General features: G+C 46.1%; 1 protein-coding gene across 3 annotated transcripts in view; it reads left to right on the top strand.

Moving 5' to 3' along the window:
- ESRRB (estrogen related receptor beta) overlaps window positions 1-22542 on the top strand; it is a 179230-nt gene extending 156688 nt beyond the window's left edge. For all 3 annotated transcript variants that reach the window (XM_030559094.1, XM_030559093.1, XM_030559091.1), the window contains 2 exons: window positions 7676-7945; window positions 18276-22542. In XM_030559094.1, coding sequence (XP_030414954.1) covers window positions 7676-7945; window positions 18276-18520 — 515 coding nt within the window. In that variant the 3' untranslated portion in view covers window positions 18521-22542. The remainder of the gene's footprint in view (window positions 1-7675; window positions 7946-18275) is intronic.
- The last annotated feature ends 1239 nt before the right edge of the window (window positions 22543-23781 follow it).

Genomic DNA, 23781 nt, shown 5'->3' with positions numbered 1-23781 from the left:
AGCATCTGCCAAAATGCTGCCAAAAAGCGGCATCATCAAGAGGTGTCGCCACTGAAATGCTGCCGGAAAGTGGCATTGCTGCCGAAATGCCACTGATTTTCGGCAGCATTTTGGCGGCGACGCCTCTTGACGTTGCCACTTCTCTATGCCATTTTGGCAGATGCTTGTCCACTGGCCACAGTCCTCAGTGGTTCGTCGTCCGGCACCCACCACCTGGAAAAGGTTGGCAACCACTGCCATAGAGGGTTAGAGTCTGAGGCTGACTCAGTGGATGGGCACTGATGTGAGAGAGTTCAAATCCCTGCTCTAGTGACTACTTAGGTTGTCATTGCCCCCAGGACTTGGGCAGCTGGGGGCATGCACACGACCATGGAAGAAATTTAGATGATGCCATGGGGACCTTATCAGTGGAAACTTAGGTGCTGACAGTGTTAAGGAGCTGCTGGGAATAGAGATTTTTGAGGCTCTAAATGTTGTTAAAGGCTCTGTCTACACTATGCAGCTTTTAACGACATGGCTGCTGACAAAAAACTTCCACCCACCCCCCCATGCAATGTTAGTCGTCAGGAGAGCGCTCCTGCCAACAAAGCGCTGTTCACACCAATGCTTGTCATCGACAAAACTTTTGTCTTTCAGGGAGGTGTGTGGTTTTTAACACACCTGAATGACAAAAGTTTTGTCTTTCCCTTGCCAGTGTAGACAAAGCCTTTGGCACCAAAAATGGCAGGCGCCTAAGCCCCCCTTGTGAAGCTAGCCCCTGGAACTCAGACACTAAGAACAAGGCAAAAGGACTAAAGATCACATGTCAGTCTTGTGTTAAATTAGAATGCTGTTTTTAAAACCCAGGCACAGGAATGAGCCCAGCACTTCAGATACCAGGTCCCAGAGCAAACTCTTGTTCTTTAATGTCAGCAAAATGAAACTGATTAAGCTTAAAGCCACTCTCCAGCAATCAGGAACATGAAAACATGATTTAAAAGTGTTCAGCAAACATTATTAGCTCAATGTCCTCCCCAGCCAGCTTGGAGTCCTTCCCCTTTGGATGAGACTCATCTCCTCCTACCCAGCCCCTCTGTTAATCACCTTTGTATTTCATCTACCTTTTACACATGCTTTTCTGTGGGAAGAGGAGACTTCTCTTGAGGGACAACAACAGAGGCTGTCCCAAGGTAGCAGTTGTGCTGTTCTCAATAAGAAGCTGCTAGCACCAGCACAGAATGAAATATGGCAAGTGGAATGACAGCAGCTGTGTCTGGAGTGGCCTCAGATCCTATAATTACAGCTCCCTTTATTACCTCTGTTAATGGCCCTCCAGGATGACAGAAATGATAATGAATTAACAGATTATGAACTCCACTTGCCACAAATTATGTGTGTGGGTTTAAAAAAAAAAAATTTCTGGGAGCTCACCCTGCCAAATCACTGAAATAAAAAAACCAAATGTCACTACATCAGCTAGGGCAAATCAAGTAACTTTCCACAGAGGATGTGGCAACCTGCAGCTGGAAGCTAGAGCAGCCCTACATCGTGCTCTAATTTGCAGCAGGGATTGAAACAGCCTCTAGCCAGCTGCATGCTGGTGGGGGTTACAAAGGTGACATAAAACAGTTTCTTTGCCCTGTGTTGAGAAAAGCTCAGCCAGACCTAAGGATCTAACCCCGTATCTCTATTTTCTCATTCAGTGGGGTTTGTCTATGCACTGTTTACCATACCTGCCTCCCTAATCGTTTTTTCATTGGAACAGGAGGCAACTGGTGAATTTGCTGTGCATATAGATTAGGTCTTTATGGCCAGTAACTCTCCCAATTTTAGTCCAACTGGCAGAGGTTCTGGAGAATGGACAAGAACAGGGGCGATGGCTGAAGCTGGGTCTAGAGTCCCTGCTGACGCCAACTGACCCGTAACCTCACACTGTTACTAACTAGCTCCAGTAGAACAGGAAGCTTCCTTCTTCCTGGGGACAGGCTCACTCACTCCTAGTTCTTACCACAGATCTCTACCTAAACTCCTTGGGCCATGTTCTGATCTCAGTGACACCAGCGTAAATCCAGAGTTCACTTCGCCTGGGGTCCATGGAGTTACTTCATTTATACCAGTGTGAGATCAGAATCAGGCTCTTTAACTGACACATCTCTGGTGGTGACTGATCTTTGAAGGGGGTCAGAGAGACAGGCACAGGTGCCATAGGTCAGTGATTCTCAACCAGGGGTACATGTACCCGGGGGGTACACAGAGGTCTTCTAGCAGATATGTCAACTCATCTAGATATTTGCCTAGTTTAGAACAGGCTACATGAAAAGCACTAGCAAAATCAATACAAACTAAAATTTCATACTGACAATGACTTGTTTATACTGCTCTGTATATCAGTTTTTCAATCCGGGGGTCACAATTTATTTTATAAGTATATGGTAAAAATGAGAAAGTCAGCAGTTTTTCAGTAATAGTGAGCTGTGACCCTTTTTTGTGTGTGTCTGACTTTGTGAGGTGAAACTTAGGGTACATAAGACAAATCAGCCACCTGAAAGGGGTACAGTAGCCTGGAAAGGCTGAGAACTAGTTGCATAGGTCCATCTAATATACACAATTCATTTCCATCCAGCATACTTTTTAGCAGTTTTCCAAACCTTTCCGCAAGTGATTGCCATTTGTACAGGCCATAAAGGAGGCACTGTATGTAACAATACAATACAGTAACTCCTCACTTAACGTTGTAGTTATGTTCCTGAAAAATGCAACTTTAAGTAAAACAATGTTAAGCAAATCCAATTTCCCCATAAGAATCAATGTAAATGAGCAGTTAGGTTCCAGAGAAATTTTTTTCACGAAAGACATTATATATATATACATACATACACACACATGCACACACACAGAGTATTAGTTTTAAACAAACAATTTAATACTGGTACAGTGATGATGATTGTGAAGCTTGGCTGAGATGGAGGAATCAGAGGGTGGGATATTTCCCTTACTGCTAAATGATGAACTAGCAACTGGCTAAGCCCTCAAGGGTTAACTCTCTCTCTACACAAGGCAGCAGGAATGGAGGGAGATACCCGCATTTCCCTTAAGTACACTGCCTTGTTAATTAGGTCAGCTTGCTGATAGGCAGCTACTGCAAGCTCCCTCCCTCCTGAGTCCTGCTCTGTCCCCCCTGCTGTATGGAAGATGGGGTAAGCAGGGTGCAGGAGCAGAAGGGAGGGGGACACCCTGACATTTGTCCCCCCACTCTTCCTTCCCTCCCCCCCCCACAGCAAGCAGGAGTCTCAGGGAACAGCTCCAAGGCAGAGGGCAGGAGCAGCACATGGCAGTGGGGGGAGGGACATAGCTGAATTGCAGGCAGCTGCTGCACAGGGAACTTAGGGGAGTGGGGAGCTGATGGTGGGCTGCCAGTCCACCCTGGTTACAAGCCCCCACCAGCTAGCTGCAACGGGCTGCTCTTCCTGCAAGCAGTAGACAAAGGAGGTGGCTGCCAAACGACTTTAGAAGGGAGCATTACACAACTTTAAACGAGCATGTTCTCTAATTGATCAGCAATGTAACAATGAAACAACATTAACCGGGACAACTTTAAGTGAGGAATTACTGTAGCAGTATAGGGGAGCAGGCCACATTCTGCTCTTACGTGGGTGCCTACTGCAGTTAATGGAGAGCATGCCTGTGTGAAAGAGAGATTTGGACCAGCAGCTGCAGGTGGGATGGGAGTTAGGGTGCAGAGGTGACACTTTGGAGAGAATGACTGAGCCCAGGGGGCAGGAATTAACTGGTTCATTAGGAATCAGAACCTAGCAGGAGGTGGGGGTTCCAAGGTGTGTTTTGAAGAGAAAGTTTAGGACACAGTTCTGTGCAGGAGCAAAGGGGGCTGTTCCAGATTATGCTGGCACAGTGGAGAAAGGATGTACAGCCTGCTGGGCCTGGGGACAAGTAGGTCAAGCTGGGGAGCTGATGGAGGACATCATAGGAAGACTGGTGATTAATAAGGTGTACTTACAAAGGTGGATGGGTGTGAGCATTGTTCTGTGAGGCCAGAGGAATCAAAGTAATGCACAAGATCCATAGAGAGCAGGATGGACTTTGTACACACACATATGCAAGGCCACGTACTGTGCACACCGGCAGCTGCCAAGGAAAGGAAATAACTTGGAGGAACTGATTGACACTATCCAAAAAGAAAAGCAGGAGGAAATCCTATGTGGTCTGGGCCCCACTACTATATGGCTGAGCACCTCAAAATCTTCACCATATTTATTGTCACTCACCTTTCAGGGAGAGAAGTGGTATTATCCCCATTTTACAGATTGGGAACTGAGGCAGAGCAAGACTAAGCAACTGACCCAGGACAGCTGTGAGAGTTGAACCTAGGGCCCTCAAGGCTAGAACCCGAAGCACTGGACCAGCCTTCCTTTCCATAGTTGAATGAATGGCTAATGCCAAAGTGGTTGGATAGAGGGTTAGGGAATGGGGAGTGCAGATAGGAGAGAGAGAGGCTATAAACTTTGGGAACCGAAGCTATAAGTGCTCTGCAAAGCAGATGTCCTCTCTCCCAGAGGGATAGCATCAGCTCCACATGTAGCGGAGGGCAGTGTCAGCAAGGCGTCAGAAATCAGGAGGCCAGGGGCCTGATGCACACTTGTCATTCGACCATTCTCCCATTTACTCAGAATGTTGCCTTCAGGGGCTGTGGTAAAAGGGGACTGTTTACTAGCTGCCAGAGCAGGAGCTGAGGACAAAGGAAGAGGCAGGTCTCAGAGAAACAGATTTTTTTAAAAGAAGAAACCCACATGTTACTGTTCTCTTGGCTGTGACAGCCTGCAGTAGGGGCCCCCAGACTTTGCTGATGTGAACACCTAACCCTCCAAGAACTCCATGCACTCCTGGCCGAACATACCTAACTCAAGAACACATCAGGTCCTTCCTATACAAACATATGCAGGGCCTGGAACAGGCCTGGATTGTTATCTGGAGAGATGCCTGTGACAATGGGGATTGTGCACGAGCATGCCTCGCACAGCGATGATAGACCAGATGCTGTTAGGCAGATGGCACTCAGCTAAGGATTCAATCTAACTCATTTCACTCTCTATTCCAGCTCGGCTCCTTGGTGGTCTTTAGCTGTTCCCTGATTCCCTCTGGCACTCCTCCCCAATGGATTATCGATTCTTCCCTCCCACCCACTGCTACCCCCAGACCTCACACACACAACACGTGACAGCTGATTGGTATCTGTTAATTAATGTGGCCTGGGGCCTCTTTTCTATTCAGGGGCCTGATAAGGGAAATTGGATGTCCAAGGGCTGCCATGCCATTATCACCCTTTGCTTCCCCTGGCAACACAAACACAAAACATGGGGTAGTGATAGATAAATAAGACTAACCCATCCCTCTGCCCTCACTTCCTTGGGCTGAGATAGCACAGATAGAAAAATGGAACCCACAGTCGGTCAATACAGCAATCACCAGCTCTTTTGTTAATTGCTGACTTGCTAACAAGAGAAATCAAATGATCATTGCGGTGGCTGGTTACCTGGGCCCAGACACAGCGACGTGAGCGGTGAAGGCTGTGGGAATAAAGGGCATCTTGCTGCGCACAGTTCACAGCCTGTCGGGCTGGGGAATCTCGGAGGCAGAGACTAATGAGCTCAGACAGGGCTGCAGGAGGAGAGTGATCCAGAGGCAGAGGATGCTGAGTTAGGAGAGAAAACTAGACTAAAAAAAAAGCCAGTGTTGGAGAGAAAGGCGGGAGCCTGAAGGTGAGGGAGGGGAAAGAATGCTGCACCAAGTCTTAGGTGTTCCTGCTGCTTAGAAATACTCAGGACTTCCCATTTCAACTCAGGGCTGGTCTACACTACGGGGGGAAATCGATCTAAGATACGCAACTTCAGCTACGTGAATAACGTAGCTGAAGTCGAAGTATCTTAGATCGAATTACCTACTGTCCTCACGGCGCGGGATTGATGTCCGCGGCTTCCCATGTCGACTCCGCTACCGCCGTTCGGGCTGGTGGAGTTCCAGGATCGATAGGAGCTTGTTCGGGGATCGATATATCATGTCTAGATGAGACACGATATATCTATCCCCGAGAAATCGATTGCTACCCGCCGATATGGCAGGTAGTGAAGACGTAGCCTGAGTGTTGTGAAACTCTGTTGCCAGGACAGGCTGCCCCGGTGCTGCTGAAGTGTAAACAGAGACAGACACCCCACTCAGGTCTCTGTCAGGGTGGCAGGGACTCTACACACTGTGTTTAGGATTTGCTGACAAATGGACGCAGGGCAGCTGTGTCCATTCGGGATCCAATATCAGGCTGCTACAGAGCCTGAGGTCATCTCTGCTGTCTCTCCTTTTTCTTAGGCTCCAGCAGAGTTTTTCCTTATTGCTTTTCTGATGAGAAGCATCTTATGAGGTCTGATCATTTCAGGAGAAATCTTTCTCACACTCCTTTGTATGTCAGACACTGGAGCAGAGTGCGCCTCTTGTCTCACTCTCCTCTGTCACATGGATTGTGAACTCACTCCTCTTTTGGTGCAAGCAGTGTTTTGTGCCTCCCAGTTTATGGTAATTTCATCTGTATCGGGCGGGAGGGGGGGTCTGCCTGTTTCTATAGTGAACTCTACTCATGTGGCCAGGATCTACAGCTGTGTAGGGATCTGTACCTTCTTGCTGCTTGGTTTGTTCATATGACACATGTATTGGTATTTTAGGGTTTGGTCTGGCGGCCTCAGCATTTTTCAATATTTGGTGGGGCTCTTCCATTAGAAAGTTGGAATCGCTGAGTGTCGGAAGTCGTGATGTTCAGAAGTGGATCATGTTTTCATATGGATTTAACTTTTGATCCTCCAGTGTGCTACAGTGAAGGAGAATTTGCCACTTCGGCTGAGATGGCATTTAGATCATGATGAGCTTGAAACTCAAGCAAGCGGCTTCTCTTCCTACCCTATCAGGAGCCCACTGACTCCCTTTAGAGTGCTTCCCTGTCGAGCCAGCAGAGTTCCTTGCTGGGATGGGGAGAGAATGGGTTGCATTACAGAAAATACAGCAGAAGGAACAGGGGAGCAAAGTACCTACCAGGCAGTACTGCAAGAGGAACAGGGTCAGGGTACATCCCACCATGGTGTGACCTGAGGACTGGGCTGTATTCAGGACAGTGCTGCAAGGAAACACGGGGAGCACAAAGGATGGATTCCAGGCAGGGCTGCAGGTGGACTGGGAAGTAAAGAGATGGGTAAATTCCATAGGTGCCAGACACTGCATGATGAGGGCCACATAAGTACCTAGACAGTGCATGTCTACATGGCCCACGGCAGCAAGCCTCCCAGCCCAGGTCAAAAGACTTGGGCTCCCAATACCACACTAAAAATAGCTGTGCAGACATAGCAGCTCAGGCTCTGAAGCCTGGGGGGAAGGAGGCGGCATTAGAGCTCCAGCCCAGGCCACGACTTCAGAGCACTGTCTCCATGGCAGTTTTTGAATGCTGGTGTGAGCCCCACAAACCCAAGTACATTGACCCGGGCTGGGAGGCTTGCCACAGGCTTTGGAGAGATGCTCAGAGACCCCATGTAATGTGCAGGGGATTGGGAAGATGGAGTGATTCTCAGAAAAACTGGGGAGCTGTTGGGGATACAGCCTTTGGGTCCTATCCCAGTTTGACCCTGCTTGTCATTTGCCCTGTCAGGTTTCTCTAATCTCTCCCTGGGGGACCAGATGAGCCTCCTGCAGAGTGCCTGGATGGAGATCCTCATCCTGGGCATTGTGTACCGCTCACTGCCCTACGAGGACAAGCTGGTCTACGCCGAGGACTACATCATGGATGAGGAGCATTCGCGCCTGACGGGGCTGCTGGAGCTCTACCTGGCCATCCTGCAGCTGGTGCGCCGGTACAAGAAGCTGAAGGTGGAGAAGGAGGAGTTTGTCACACTCAAGGCCCTGGCCCTTGCCAACTCAGGTAAAACCACGGCCCGGAATGATGTGAGGCTCAGGGAGCCAAGACCAACATGGATCTAGCACTCTAATATGCTCCTGAAAAGTTAGAGGACCAGTGCCTGACTATGCTCTGGCTCCTGGTAACAATGAGGCTCTCCACTGGGTCTAACACAGCGCCACCCTCCCACACTGTTTTTCTTTCAGTTTAGAAGTAAATGGAGTACCTGGTGAAAATGTAGGCCTTATCTCCAGGGGTCTGGAAATAGGGTATAGACCTTTTTCCCTCTTAGAATGCTGCTCCCAATATAGGCCCTGGTTGGAGAGGAATGAGTGGCTGGAGCAGGAGTTGAGGTATCAGCCCTTTCACTCTTGAGTCTCCAGCTCCAATCTGGCCTCAAGTTCGTTGAGAGGGGGGACTGGCTGGCTTTTGGAGAGAGAACTGCTGAATATGGAGCTTTTGCGCACTAGTGTACTGGATCCCGTCAGACCTAGGTCAGGGGACAGGCTGGATCAGAGAATGGGATATGGAGCCTTTTACCTTGAAGTCACCAGTTCCTATTCAAGCCCAGGTCCGGGAGAGCCGGCTGGCTCTTGGAAAATGAGATTCAGCACTTTTTGTTTCTAAGGCCCTGTTTGAATCTGGCCCAGCTCAGTGGTGACTATAGAGAAGTGAGACTGTAAAAATCAAATTTTACACCCTACTCAAATGTACGGGGTGCTCACCAGTGTGAAATTAGTTGAGGGTTCAAATCCCAGTTGACAAGTGGCCATAACACCAAAACCACCACTACAGTTAGCACTAACTGTCCCCCTTTGTTAGCAGCCTCATCAGAGAAGCCAAGGTCTGAACAGGCCACAGAGAGTAAACTCCACTTCAGCCACAAAATAGGCAGAGGCCCTCCAGAGCAGAGTGAGGTGCACTGGTTGGGATTAGGGCAGTAAGAACTTGCCCCAAATCACAACAGATAGTGTGTGCTATGCAGCTGAAAAGGTGCTACTCACACATCTATCCACGAGGAAACAGTGAAAGTCATCAGAGCTGAAGTTACTGCATGATGAGAGCTGCTACTAAGTAAAACATGTTACAAAAGTCTCCGTCTATTATATCTATTCAGTTACCTTTATCAACCAAACTTGCAACCTCCCCAAAGAACAAAATCAGGTTTGTTTGACATGCCTTATTTTCCATAAAATAATGTTGACTGTCAAATGTTATATTCCTATTCTTTATTAATGGAATCATGAATCAGCTTTTCCATTATTTTTCCTAGGATTGAACTCAGGATAACTCGCCTATAATTCCCTGAGCTTGACCTCTTTGAATATTGGAATATTAGCATTCTTCAGTTTTCTGGATTTTCCCTGGTATTCCAAGATTTATTAAAAAATTTATCAGCAAGACAGAAAGCTCCTGTGCCAAATATTTTAGGATTGTTGGTTACAAGTTATCTGGGCCTACTGATTTTAAAAATGTTCATGCCTAGATGTTGTCTAACATCATCCTCAGTTATTTATGGACTGGAAAGTAGTTCATCATCCTGAGATAATGAGATTACATCATTCTGCTTCTTTCCAAATACAGAACAGAAATATTTATTGAATACTTCTGCCTTCTCTGCATCATTATTAGCAAGTGCACAATTTCCATCTAGTAATGGAGTACCATTGCTAGAATTTCTTTTGTTCCTAATATACTTTTTAAATAAATCTTCATTATTGTCCTCAGCCTGCCAGCCATGGATTTTTCCCTGATGTCCTTAGTTTCTCTTATCAATTTTCTGCACTTCATCACTTCTAATTTATATTGAGTGCCATCTATTTCCCTCTTTTTCCATTTGTTATGAGTTACTTTTATATTTCTAATTGCTGCCTTCGCTTCACACTGGACCAGGATAGGCTTTTAGCCACAGTGGGCCTCTTTCTTGATTGTGGAATTGTGGCTTTTTGGCAATCTAATAAGCTCTTTATGAAGAAACAGCCTCCAATCTAAAAGGAGGGTCCCTCTGTTAGACAAGGAGCAGAAACCAGAGCAGTGATGTGAAGGAAGCTACTGGCCCTAACACCCACCCAGCTGGGCTAAAGTGCTAAGGGGTACCACAGGAGGCTGTTTTGTGGGCTGTGTTCTAAGTGGGGACCTCTAAGCTCAATGATGCCATCAGGGTTTTTTGCAATAGGCACTTCAGTACTCGGTGTTGCACTGTCTTGACCATGCTCATGCCTGGGGCATAAGCAGGGCAGTGCCCAGCTCAGGATATGCTGGAGCAGACAGTCTGTGGGGAGAATTACCATCAGTGACAGAACAATATTTACCATAAAATAAAGCAACCAACTCTCAGCAGCTGCTTTGTGGTTCTGCTTCTCACTCCATGAATCAGGAAAAACAAGAGCAAGGGTTAGAAAACACTGGGCCAAATCCTGCTCTCAGCTACAGGGGTGCAACCGCTTTGACTTCAGTGGGTTGGTGCAGTACAGCTGCAAGCAGAATTTAGTTTTTACAGTCCTGGTATTTCTTACTTGAATGTTTGAAAGTCAACAGTGTGTGAGATCTCCCTGCATGCGTCTGTCTTTTTCCTGTAGGAAAAATAGGATGTGATCATGTAACTAAAAACTGTATCACAATCTATACCCACAGGCGGTAAATTAAGGTTGCACAGCTGACCTTAGACTGACTTTTTAGTACTTAACATTAATGTCCTTGTAATGTCACTATGGACTCAATTTCCGTATTGAAGGGCACACTTGCACAAATGCAGTGAAACATATAAATGCTTGCATGCAAATGGCCAACACCTTCACCTATAGATGTACCTCTGAGCCAGTCCCCACCTCTAGGAATCATAAGCTAATTCAGTTTAAACTAAGTGGAAGGATAAACAAAAATAAGTCTGCAACCAAGGATTTTGATTTCAAAAGGGAATTAGTTAGGGAAGTGGACTGGACTGAAGAACTCAAGGATATGAATGTACAGGAGGCTTGGAATTATTTTGTCAAAGTTGCAGACGCTACCTGACACCTGCATCCCAAGCATGGGGGAAAGAGAGAGAGAGAGAGAATTCATCCAAACTGGATGAGCAAGCACCTCCAAGAGGTTATTAAGAGAAAGCAGAACGCCTACAAGGAATGGAAGATGGGACAGATCAGCAAGGAAAGTTACCTCTTGAAGGACAGAAATTTAGAGAAAAAATGAGAACTGCCAAAAACCAAGCAGAATTGGACATCACAAAGAAACTAAAGCCAATAGTAAAAGGTTATATAGCTATATAAACAATAAGGAAAGTAGAAGTAGGGCTGCTAAGCACTGAGGATAGATTGGAGATGAAAGATAATCTAGGCATGGCCTCTGTTTTTAATAAGGTTAATGAAGAGCTTTGGGAATAGAGGTAGGGTGGCTACTGGGAATGAGGATATGGAAGTAGAAACTACCACATCCGAGGTGGAAGTCAAACTCAAACAGCTTAATGGGACCAAATCAGGGGACCTGGATAATCTCCATAGAAGAATACTAAAGGAACTGCCACATGAAACTACAAGCCCACGAGCAAGGATTTTTAATGAATCTGTAAACTGGAGGGATGGTCATACCCTCTGACTGGAGAATTGCTAATATAGAACCTACCTTTAAGAAAGAGGAAGAAAGTGATCTGGTAAATGACAGGCCTGTTAGTTTGACCTCAATTATACGCAAAGTCTTGGAACAAATTTTGAAAGAAAAAATAATTAAGGATATAGATATAAACAGTAATTAGAATAAAATACAACATTGTTTTACAAAAGTTAGATCATGCCAGATAAACCTGATCTCCTCCTTCGAGCAGATAACTGATTTTTTAGTCAAAGGAAATGCAGTAGAGCTAATCTACCTGGATTCCAGTAAAGCATTTGATACAGTTCCACATGGGAAATTACTAGTTAAATTGGAAAAAATGGGGATTAATGAGAGAATTGAAAGGTGGCTAAAGAATTGTCAGCCTGGAGGGAGGTTACTAGTGGAGTTCCTCAGAGATCAGTGTTGGGACCAATCTTATTTAACATTTTCATTAATGACCTCGGCACAAAAAGTGGGAGCATGCTAATAAAATCTGTGGATGACACAAAGTTGGGAGGTATTGCCAATATGGAGGAGGATCAGAATAGCATACAAGAAAATCTAGAGTATGTTGAAAACTGGAGTACTAGAAATGGGATAAAATGTAATAGTGCAAAATGTAATGTTATGCATGTAGGGACTAACACCAAGAATTTTTGCTATAAGCTGGAGACATATCAGTTGGAAGCAACAGAGGAGGAGAAAGACCTGGGTTCATTGGCTGACCACAGGATGACTATGAGCCACCAATGTGATGCAGCTATGAAAAAGGCTAATGCAATCCTAGAATGCATCAGGCAAGCTATTTCCAGCAGAGAGAGGGAAAGTGTTATTGCCCTTACACAAGGCACTGTTGAGACCTTATCTGGAATACTATGTGCAGTGCTGGTCTCCCATGTTTAAGAAAGATGAATTCAGACTGGAACAGGTGCAGAGAAGAGCTACTAGGATGACCAGAGTAATGGAAAACCTACTTTACGAGAGGAGACTGAAGGAGCTTGACCTGTTTAGCCTAACCAAACAAAAGCTGAGGGGAGATATGACTGCGCTCTATAAATAATGGAGAGGCATTATTTATGTTAAGCGCCATTGTTGACACAAGACCAAATGGATATAAACTGGCCCTCAACAAGTTAAGGCTTGAAATTAGACAAAGGTTTCTAACGATCAAAGGAGTGAAGTTCTGGAATAGGCTTCCAAGTGGAGGAATGGGGCCAAAAAACCTAACTAGCGTCAAGACTGAACTTAATGTTTTTAATGAAGTAAACACTAATGGGAAATGTGTGATCATGGGAGACTTTAACTTCCCAGAAATAGACTGGAGGACAAGTGCTAGCAAGAATAGTAGGGCTCAAATTTTTCTGGATGTGATAGCAGATGGATTTCTTCACCAAGTAGTTGAAGAACCGACAAGAGGGGATGCCATTTTAGATTTGGTTTTGGTGAGTAGTGAGGACCTCATAGAAGAAATGGTTGTAGGGGACAACCTTGGTTCGAGTGATCATGAGCTAATTCAGTTCAAACTAGTTGGAAGGATAAAAAAAAATAGATCTGGGACTAGGATTTTTTATTTCAAAAGGGCTAACTTTAAAGAATTAAGGAAATTAGTTAGGGAAGTGGATTGGACTGAAGAACTTGTGGATCTAAATGCAGAGGAGGCCTGGAATTACTTTAAGTCACAGCTGCAGAAACTATCGCAAGCCTGCATCCCAAGAAAGAGGAAAAAAACCATAGGCAGGAGTTGTAGACCAAGCTGGATGAGCAAGCATCTCAGAGAGGTGATTAAGAAAAAGCAGAAAGCCTACAAGGAGTGGAAGAAGGGTGGGATTAGCAAGGAAAGCTACCTTAGTAAGGTCAGAACATGTAGGGATAAAGTGAGAAAGGCTAAAAGCCAAGTAGAGTTGAACCTTGCAAAGGGAATTAAAACCAATAGTAAAAGATTCTATAGCCATATAAATAAGAAGAAAATGAAGAAAGAAGTGGGACCGCTAAACACTGAGGATGGAAAGGAGGTTAAGGATAACCTAGGCATGGCCCAATAGCTAAATAAGTACTTTGCCTCAGTCTATAATAAGGCTAATGAGGAGCTTAGGGGTAATGGAAGGATGACAAACGGGAATGAGGATATGGAGGTGGATATTAGCACATCTGAGGTAGAAGCCATACTTAAACAGCTTAATGTGACAAAATCGGAGGGCCCAGACAATCTTCATCCGAGAATATTAAAAGAACTGGCACATGAAATTGCAAGCCCGTTAGCGAGAATTTTTAATGAATCGGTAAACTCAGGGGTTGTACTGTACAACTGGAGAATTGCTAACGTAGTTCCTATCTTTAAGAAAGGGAGAAAGAGTGATCCGAGTAACTATAGGCCTGTTAGTTTGACATCTGTAGTATGTAAGGTCTTGGAAAAAATTTTGAAGGAGAAAGTAGTTAAGGACATTGAGGTCAATGGTAATTGGGACAAATTACAACATGGTTTTACTAAAGGTAGATCGTGCCAAACCAAACTGATCTCCTTCTTTGAGAAGGTGACAGATTATTTAGACAAAGGAAATGCAGTAGACCTAATTTACCTCGATTTCAGTAAGGCATTTGACACGGTTCCACATGCGGAATTATTAGTCAAATTGGAAAAGATGGGGATCAATGTGAAAATTGAAAGGTGGATAAGGAACTGGTTAAAGGGGAGACTACAACGGGTCATACTGAAGGGTGAACTGTCAGGCTGGAAGGAGGTTACTAGTGGAGTTCCTCAAGGATCGGTTTTGGGACCAATCTTATTTAACCTTTTTATTACTGACCTTGGCACAAAAAGCGGGAATGTGCTAATAAAGTTTGCTGATGACATGAAGCTGGGGGGTATTGCTAACACGGAGAAGGACCGAGATATCATACAGGAAGATCTGGATGACCTTGTAAACTGGAGTAATAGTAATAGGATGAAATTTAATAGTGAAAAGTGCAAGGTCATGCATTTAGGGATTAATAATAAGAACTTTAGATATACATTAGGGACGCATCAGTTGGAAGCAACAGAGGAGGAGAGGGACCTTGGAGTATTGGTAGATCACAGGATGACTATGAGCCGCCAATGTGATATGGCCGTTAAAAAAGCTAATGCGGTTTTAGGATGCATCATGCGAGGTATTTCCAGCAAAGATGAGGTGTTAGTACCGTTATATAAGGCACTGGTGAGACCTCACCTGGAATACTGTGTGCAGTTCTGGTCTCCCATGTTTAAGAAGGATGAATTCAAACTAGAACAGGTTCAGAGATGGACTACTAGGATGATCCGAGGAATGGAAAACCTGTCATATGAAAGGAGACTCAAAGAGATTGGCTTGTTTAGTCTAGCCAAAAGAAGGCTGAGGGGGGATATGCTTGTTCTTTATAAATATATCAGAGGGATTAATATTAGGGAGGGAGAGGAATTATTCAAGCTTAGTACCAATGTAGACACAAGAACAAATGGGTATAAACTGGACACTAGGAAGTTTAGACTTGAAATTAGACGAAGGTTTCTAACCATTAGGGGAGTGAAGTTCTGGAACAGCCTTCCAAGGGGAGTAGTGGGGGCAAAAGACATATCTGGCTTTAAGATTAAGCTTGATAAGTTTATGGAAGGGATGGTATGATGGGATAGCCTAATTTTGGCAATTGATCCTTGATTATCAGCAGATAAGTATGCCCAGCGGTCGGTGATGGGATGTTGGATGGGATGGGATGGGATCTGAGTTACTGCAGAGAATTCTTTTCTGAGTGCTGGCTGATGAGTCTTGCCCACATGCTCAGGGTTTAGCTGATAGCCATATTTGGGGTCAGGAAGGAATTTTCCTCCAGGGCAGATTGGCAGAGGCCCTGGAGGTTTTTTGCCTTCCTCTGCAGCATGGGGCACGGATCCCTTGCTGGTGGATTCTCTGCAGCTTGAGGTCTTCAAACCACAATTTGAAGATTTCAATAACTCAGACATAGGTTAGGGGTTTGTTATGGAAGTGGATGGGTAGGGTTCTGTGGCCTGCTTTGTGCAGGGGGTCAGACTAGATGATCACATTGGTCCCTTCTGACCCTAGAATCTATGAATCTATGAATCAGTGCAGAAGAGCTGGTACGATGAAATTGCTTACAATGGCATGTGGCTCATCTGCAACTGCTACTAGCAAAAATCCTCAGTAGCCAGAGATGGGACACTAGCTGGGGAGGGCTCTGAGTTATTACAGAGAATTCTTTCCCAGGTGTCTACTTGGTGGGTCTTGCCCACATGCTCATTTGCCCCAGGTCAGAGACCCTGGGGGTTTTCACCTTCCTCTGCAACACGGGCATGGGTCACTAGCTGGTTTAAACTAAAGACTCAAATTTAGAGAGACTCCACCATTTACTCTAAATTATGATTTGAGGACTTCAATAATTCAGCCAGAGGTTATGGGTCTATTAAAAGAGGGGTGTGTGTGTGTGTAGGATTGCCAATTTTGGTTGTACGTGGTCCTGGAGGTTTCATCACATTAAAGATTAATCTTTAATTCCTGGATACTCCAGGACAATCCTGGAGCATTGGTATGTGTGTGAGGGTCTGTGGCCTGCAATGTGCAGGTCAGACTAGATGATCACAATGGTCCCTTCTGACCTTAAAGTCTATGTTTAGAAGCCAAGTGACTCAGCTGGGCACAGAGAGGGGATTGCTGGGAGACAGCTTCCACTGCTGGAGCCCTGGCAGATCACTAGCCCTTTTTGTGGATAAAGCTTCAAGGAGATGCTATGTGGGACTACTGGAGGGAATGAGTGTGGTTTTATTTGGAGAATAATAACAGATAAAGAGCAGTGAAGACCACCATTTCCCAATACTTCATTCTAAACATCCCAGCAGGGAGCAGGTTCTGACTTGCCAGTTGTCCTGATACTCCGTGCTGTGTGCGCCACAATGTCAGCCACTGCCACCCAGACCCTAAGCATTCTGAGGAAGGGGAAAAACCCAAAGGGGCAGAGATTCATTTAAATTCTAGTGCTGAGGGGCTCCCTGCAGTTTAGCCCAGAGCCCTAGTTAGTTAGGGGCGTCTCATCCTGTCTGTAACCGTATCCCTTTATTCCCTGCAGCTGCCCCGCCTGAAGACATAGTGTTGAGGTGATTTGAGCACAGTTCTGCAGCAAGGGATGAACTGTGCCGCAAATTCTGTGATGGTAGAACATGGAGACCCCTGCTCCTATGGGGCCCCAGGGTGCCAGCTTAAACTAAACTTTTATTGTTGGGGGAGGTAATAGGCCCTGCTTGCAGCAACTTGGACAGACTGGCTGTCCATTATCACACGTGCATTCTGTCTCCCATCCACGGAGCTCTGCAGAAGTGCATGCATGGCTCTTGCTGAATGCACATTAGGAGGGAGTCCTTAGATTACCATGCTTTATGCCCCTGTGGGCCACAGCCTGGCAGCCTCCCTCCTCCTTGGTGCTCTGGCAGCTGTAAAAATTCATAGCCATTGATTTTGTAATTAACAGTTCATCAATGTAATCAACACTGGCTTGCTGATGGATTGCTGGGAAATTAATCCTGCAATGTTGTTTTAGTTTTTGCAGGCCGCTGCAGATTTGGAGCTCTTCTCAGCATAGAGAAGGGCAATGGGCAGAACGGGTTTGGGATGCGGCTGGGTCTTTCTAAAAGAAACACAGAGAGGAAGAAATGGGAAATACATTGCTGCTAGGGCTCTTCAGCCTATAGAAATCAGCTGGCGAAGAGAAGCAGCACTGTTACGCTGATTTTCGTATCATACAACATCAGCCCCACTCCAAGAGTACCTGGTATATAAAGCACAGCTAGGTACATGATTCCACCTGATCCCACTGCCCCTAAGGGAATGAACACAGGGCGTGTGAGTTGGGGCACAGAGCTAGTGATAAGGAGTCAGATCTGGTGTTCTCCTTTGAAGCTGACTTGCTGCACTATGGACAAGTCACTTAGCAGATCTGTGCCTCAGTTTACCCATCTGTAACACACCTCCCTCTGAGCTGGGGTTTGAGGCTTATCTGTAAAGCTCACTGAGACTGGCAAAGTGCAATTGTAAGCACTCACCTGACGGACAAAAGCTGCCATGTGCCTCAGTCACACTGCTCAGCAAATGCGGTGGAGGGGGGAAGCCACAAAGCCGCTGTGGAGAAAGGATAGTTTTATTTTTGCTGGTTAAAAGCCACACTGGCGCCACTCTGTGAGCCTCTGCTCCACCATGTCCTGAGCTGGGTATGGCCCTGCCAGTATTCCAGGAAGGGTTTCCATCTCTCTGCCACCCCAACCAGCTGCTCAGCAATCAGTTCACACAGATGAAGCTCTGTGGAAGTGTTAATTATACCTACTGTGATCACTCCTGATTGGTGACAGATCAGCAGCCCCTCACTCTTCATGCCACTCCCCCTCAGGAACACAGGGGGCTGGTAGGCACGGGAGTAGCCAAGTACCCATCCTAACCTCAAGCTAGCGTTGTTCTTGCACAGCTCTCTAGCCCACCCGTAGAAGTGGCTTGTTTATAATGTAATTCACCAGCCACCCTTTGCAACCCTACTCGCCCCTGAGCACCCACTGCCAGAGTCCCGCAAAGCCTGGCACAGGCAGCCATGCTGGGGGTACACCTGCCCTGCCAGCTCTTCTCACAGGGGCCCTGATGCTTCCTACCCGTGAGCTACTTTCCAGAAGCCGCAGCACTGACAAAGCCTTAGATTCAAATGAATAATGCAGTTCTGGTTTTTGACCATTGCTCTTTGCTATCCGTTCCCCCCCTCACAGATTCCATGCACATAGAGGACATGGAGGCGGTGCAGAAACTCCAGGACCTTCTCCATGAAGCCCTGCAGGACTACGAGCTGAGTCAGCGCCACGAGGAGCCAAGGCGGGCAGGCAAGCTGTTGCTGACCTTGCCCCTCCTGCGTCAGACGGCCGCCAAAGCGGTGCAGCACTTCTACAGCATCAAACTGCAGGGCAAGGTCCCCATGCACAAACTCTTCCTAGAAATGCTAGAGGCCAAGGTCTGACGGCCCTGGTGCCAGCCCTCAGCGGCCGGGGAACAAACTAGAAACAAAGACGCAGACACAGAGCAATCCAAACAGCAGCAGGGGTTGGCTTTTATCTCCAATCATTTATTATGGAAGAATTATGTAATGTCCAGCTGTCGGCCTGCTTCCCGGCTGGCCTGCCTGCCTGTCTGCAGCATCTCATGTACAGAGGGGGAAACTCTTTTAATCAGTCACCTGTTTCTCTGTTTTTGTTTTTGCTGTAGAAAGTACCAGAGCGTGCTCGCACTCATGCACCTGCAGAAGGGGCTGGAGGGAATGTGGGCCCCTGAGCAGTTACGCTCTCTGCCCTAGCTGGGGAAGCCTGTTCCCCAGCTCCCTCCTCCAACTCTGGAGAGGGAAGGGGGGATTGAAGCAGGAGCTGAAGAAGCAAAGCGTCACTAGTCTTCATCTACTGGTGGTGTGAGGGGGGAGGCAGAGAGGGCAACTCCTGATGTTTGTCATCTCATTCCAGCTCACAGGCCCATGGGGCAGGTGCTTGTTTAGAGAAGAGCCTCATGGGACCTCTTCACTCAAAAATGGTTGCCTCCTGAACTCCTCTAGTGACACATAACACATGTACATAAAGGCTCCGCTTCCTATTGGGAACGATGCTCCTGCCTATGTAAAATAATCCATGATCTTGTACAGTGGGTCATTACGCCTGGCTATTGTAATCTTGGGGCAATCCCACATTCCCACAGGCTAGTCAAGGGGGAGTCTCCATGTTTCAGAGAATGCAAGTCCCCACTCTCGGGATGACCCTGACATTTTGCTCCGGTGCTGGATTCCCATGATAGTCTCTGCATCCTCACACATGGTGCTAATTAAAATCCCCCAATTTCCACCATGCAGAGCATCAAATCTGCCTCGTCAACTCCGAAAATAGTCCTTCCCCGACTCACATGACACAAATATCTGTCTGCAATAACAGGGCCCAAATGTAAATATCCCCCTCTCCCACCCAGGGATTGCCCATCCATTTTTGCGAGAATGGATGTTTGCCTCCATAGCTGCTTGGACTTTACTTCACTCACTAGTTGGGAACAAAGGGAATTGTTCTTTGGAGAAAACTATGTATTGCAGGCCGGGGAGGCTGCTAGTTGGTGCCAACTGAAAACACATTTAAATGGAGTCATTTAATCCCCGACTCCCACATACCATTGGCCATGTCCCTTGCCTCCCTTCCACCCCCAAAATAATCAACAGTCCATCTCGGACTGCTCTATGGCCTCGTGAGGCCTCATGGGGCTAGCTCTAAAACAAAATATTTCTTTTCAAGAAACATTCATGGAGAACGTTTGTGCCTCACTCCTAGGGTTGTCCTACTCCCCACCTCTATCCAGGTTCCTAAAGTGGTTTTCTAGAGGGGAACTTGGGTGGCTGAAGAAATTGGGGAAGGAGTTTGTGACTATCTCTTCTAGGGTACTTGTTCAATGCCAGCCTGACACAGTGATGGCTGAAAATTATCTTCTGGCACCAGATTTGGGATGGGTGAAGAGTCTTGGTTAATTTGTGCATCCTAAAACTACCAGCACTCATTGAGCCCTTGCTGGCAGTCTCAGGAGAAAGGCTATGACCTGACAGAGCGGTTCACTCTGAGGCAAGGGTGAGGCACATTAGCAAACAGTATAGTGAAGCGTGATCTCCATGAGAGAAGTAGGCGTCATTGTCCAGGGCTGTCATTCAAACTACTTTTGCCAGTGCTACACTCACTCCCTTTCTGGATCAACCGCATTAGAGAACAGACAGGACACCCCAATGCAAGGCTTAGCTGGCAGAGCCAGCAGCCACTTGGGAGATGTGCATCCACTTCAAGGCCGAGAATGGACAGCAGCCTTGTGCTGATGTTGCTCACCAGCTGCTCTGGAAACAGAGACTTTGATTGTATAAAATATCCACATAATGCTCTGTGACCTGAGACGGGAAACACATGTTGTCGGCGTGTAGCCAGCTCTGAGTACATGCTGCACCTTGGCAGCTGTTTCTAGCTGTGTAGCATCAGGTAATTTTACTCACAAGCTGGGATGGGCTCTCCCCAGCACTGTGGCCAATACCCTGGATTCACTGCCTGTCAATGCCACTTCCACCTGGAGCTCTGCAGGGAGCTGCACTGACCTCTGTTTTGAGCAAGCATGGCCATTCCTCTTCTGTGCAAAGCACCCTGGTGCAGACCTGGCTGTGGAAGCCCTCAGAAGTGAATTAACATCAGTGGCCTCAGCCACAGGGCCGTGGCGGGAGCCTTATCTCTTTGTTGCAAAAGGGCTTTTCCTATACTACTCGTGGTGGGACAGTTGTTGAGTTGTTAAGGGAACGTGAGCCCCTCAGGAGGGAGAAGAGAGGAAGGAAGGAGCTGCTGAATCTAGGTCCCGTCCCCCCGAGGCTGCTGGCTAGTTCGGCCTGAAGAGTTTAGTGGTGTAATTCTTGTAGTGATAGGGAAGTGTAAAACTTTTGAAGGTGCTTTCTGCTGTTACCACCTCGCCCTTCTCCCCTAACATGCTACCAGTGGAGATAAGCAGCCCCTAAAGCAGGCTGGATGTACACACTCTGCCCTCAGAAGAGCTGCAGGACTCTTTCTCCATTTTAATCTGCATAACCCTTGTGCCCATCAGGTCCCCTCACACCCATAGCTCCAAGATGACAGACCTTGAACCAAGCCATATAAGTATCTCAATGGGCTGGAAAAACCAATCAGAGTGTTAATGAATCGCTTTGCCTCTAAGCAAGGGCTGTGATCTCCCCCACCAGAAATGCAAAGGGAACACATGCCTGGAACAACCCCCACCCCCAACAGCTCCCCACCTTCTTTAACTAGGAAACAAGGCCACAGCTCTTTAGCACATGAGGTTGTCATAGGAAACCTACACCCAGGCTTACTCTAACCAGCCAATATAGCACGATGACAGCAGTACTTTAGACTATGGGGATGGATGCCCAGAAGAGCAATGGCATTTGGGTTTATGGGTGTGTCACACTCCAGGCCTGTCACACTTTGAAAGAGCCTGGGGGGGCTGCAGTGACTGCTTAGGCTAGTGTACGCTCAGCAACATCTCACACACACAGTTAGCAATGTAACAGTCTAGCCTTTAAATAGGAAAGAGGTTCTAGGACAGATTCCCTGAGAGTCATGTAGGGAATTCATGCCTAGTGTAAGAGTCATTGCTCCAGTCCTGTACTACTGTAACTTCACATGGTGTAGGAGATGCTGGAATCCAAACTTTGGGATGCATGTGGTTACTAAATGCCTGCAATTAGTTTAAAACAAGACACAGAGGTAAGTGCCTCAACAAGTGTGCATAACCATGAAGCTCAATCCACCATTCACTCACGCTAATAGGCGCTGCATCACACAGCTCCCGCTCACTACGTACCACACACTACAAAGCTTTGCATAGGCAGATAAAATAAATAGCTGCCAGCTGCTACAGTCCTACTCAAGAGGGGACAGCGCCTCTTAGACAGTCACATTCCTCCTGGAAAACAGAGGTCTCTGGCCTCCGGTGCAAAACAAATTGCACAGGGATCAATTCAGATAAATGGTGAAACACTGCATGGAACTATGTTTCTGGGCAAACACGGGCATTACCTTACAGTGAAACTATGAAGCTACAGAAGAAACACTGAACCACAACCTAGCAGTACAGTTCATGCCAAATAGGGGGCGTGATTCTCTCTCATTAACCTGACTGCATCAATTTTTGAACTATTACAAACATATTATAAAATCATGCTGCACCAGAAATATGTAAGCAACTATTAAAGGAAAAATCACTGAGACAGACCGTAAAATGTAACTGGCTGAGCTGAGAAAGAGCTTCCACCATGTACCCACAAGCTACAACCAGACACATGGTCAAAGTCCATGTGAGGCTGTGAGCATGATGCAGGGAGTTAAAGAGTGCAATAAACAGTATCTATTTTACTCAACTATTATCTGCTCCTGAAAAACTGTTAAATAAATTGTATTCTTGTGGTACAGGACATTTCAACCAAAACAACAAATAAAACACAGACATGTACAAACTAAGCCAGTCAAGGTGGTGTTTATTGGGTTTCTGAAATGCTCCTTCCTCCTTGGCTTACAGCAGGTGGTGTTTTGCAGTGCACTGCAGGGTAACTATTCCCCTTTCACTTTGTACAGAGCACTATGAGAAAAGGTTTAGAAAAGTCTGCCCTGCGAGAAAAGATTAAAACAAAACTGAACACGTTTTATCTTAAGAAAAGACACCTGAGGGGGGGGCATCTGATAAGTCTTTAACTATGTTTAAAGAGGGTTATACATGGACTGTGATCAATTGTTCTCCATGTCCACTGAAGGTAGGTCAAGAAGTAATGGGCTTAATCTGCAACAAGGGAGATTTAGGGTAGATATTAGGAAAAGCTTTCTAACTCTAACACAGCAGGGTACAGATTATGCAACAAGTTCTTCGAATGTATTGGAGAAATTTTTTATTTCAGAAGGTGGAGAAAGCTACTAGGGGGACGCTGTTCTAGATTTGATTTTGACAAATAGGGAGGAACTGACTGAAAATTTGAAAGTGGCAGGCAACTTGGGTGAAAGTGATCATGAAATGGTGGGGCTCATGATTATAAGGAACGGAAGGAGGGAGAACAGCACAACAAAAACAATGGATTTCCAGAAGGCAGACTTGAGCAAACTTGGAGCTGGTAGGTAAAATCCCATGGGAAGCAAGTCTAAGGGGAAAAACAATTGAAGACAGTTGGCAGTTTTTCAAAGAGACATTATTAAGGGCACAAGAGCAAACTATTCCACTGCATAGGAAAGATTGGTCTCCTGCCATACGTCCTAACTAGGAGATCCTCAATGATTTAAAACTCAAAAAAGAGTCCTACAAAAAGTGGAAACTCGGTCAAATTACAAAGGATGAATATAAACAAATAAGTATATAGGGACAAAATTAGAAAAGCCAAGGCACAAAATGAGATCAAACTAGCTAGGGACATAAAAGGAAACAAGAAAACATTCTACAAATACATTGGAAGCAAGAGGAAGACCAAGGACAGAATAGGCCCGTTACTCAATGAGGGGGGAAAGACAATGACAAGAAAATGTGGAAATGGCAAAGGTGCTTAATGACTTCTTTGTTTTGGTTTTCACCAAGAAGGTTGGTGGCAATTGGACATCTAACATAGTGAATGCCAGTGAAAATGAGGTAGGATCAGAGTCTAAAATAGGGAAAGAACAAGTAAAAAATTACTTAGACAAGTTAGATGTCTTCAAA

This window comes from Gopherus evgoodei, chromosome 4, assembly GCF_007399415.2.
Source record: "Gopherus evgoodei ecotype Sinaloan lineage chromosome 4, rGopEvg1_v1.p, whole genome shotgun sequence".
Taxonomy (NCBI): domain Eukaryota; kingdom Metazoa; phylum Chordata; order Testudines; family Testudinidae; genus Gopherus; species Gopherus evgoodei.
Note: the sequence above shows the minus strand (reverse complement) of the source record. Positions and strands in the feature narration are given on the sequence as shown.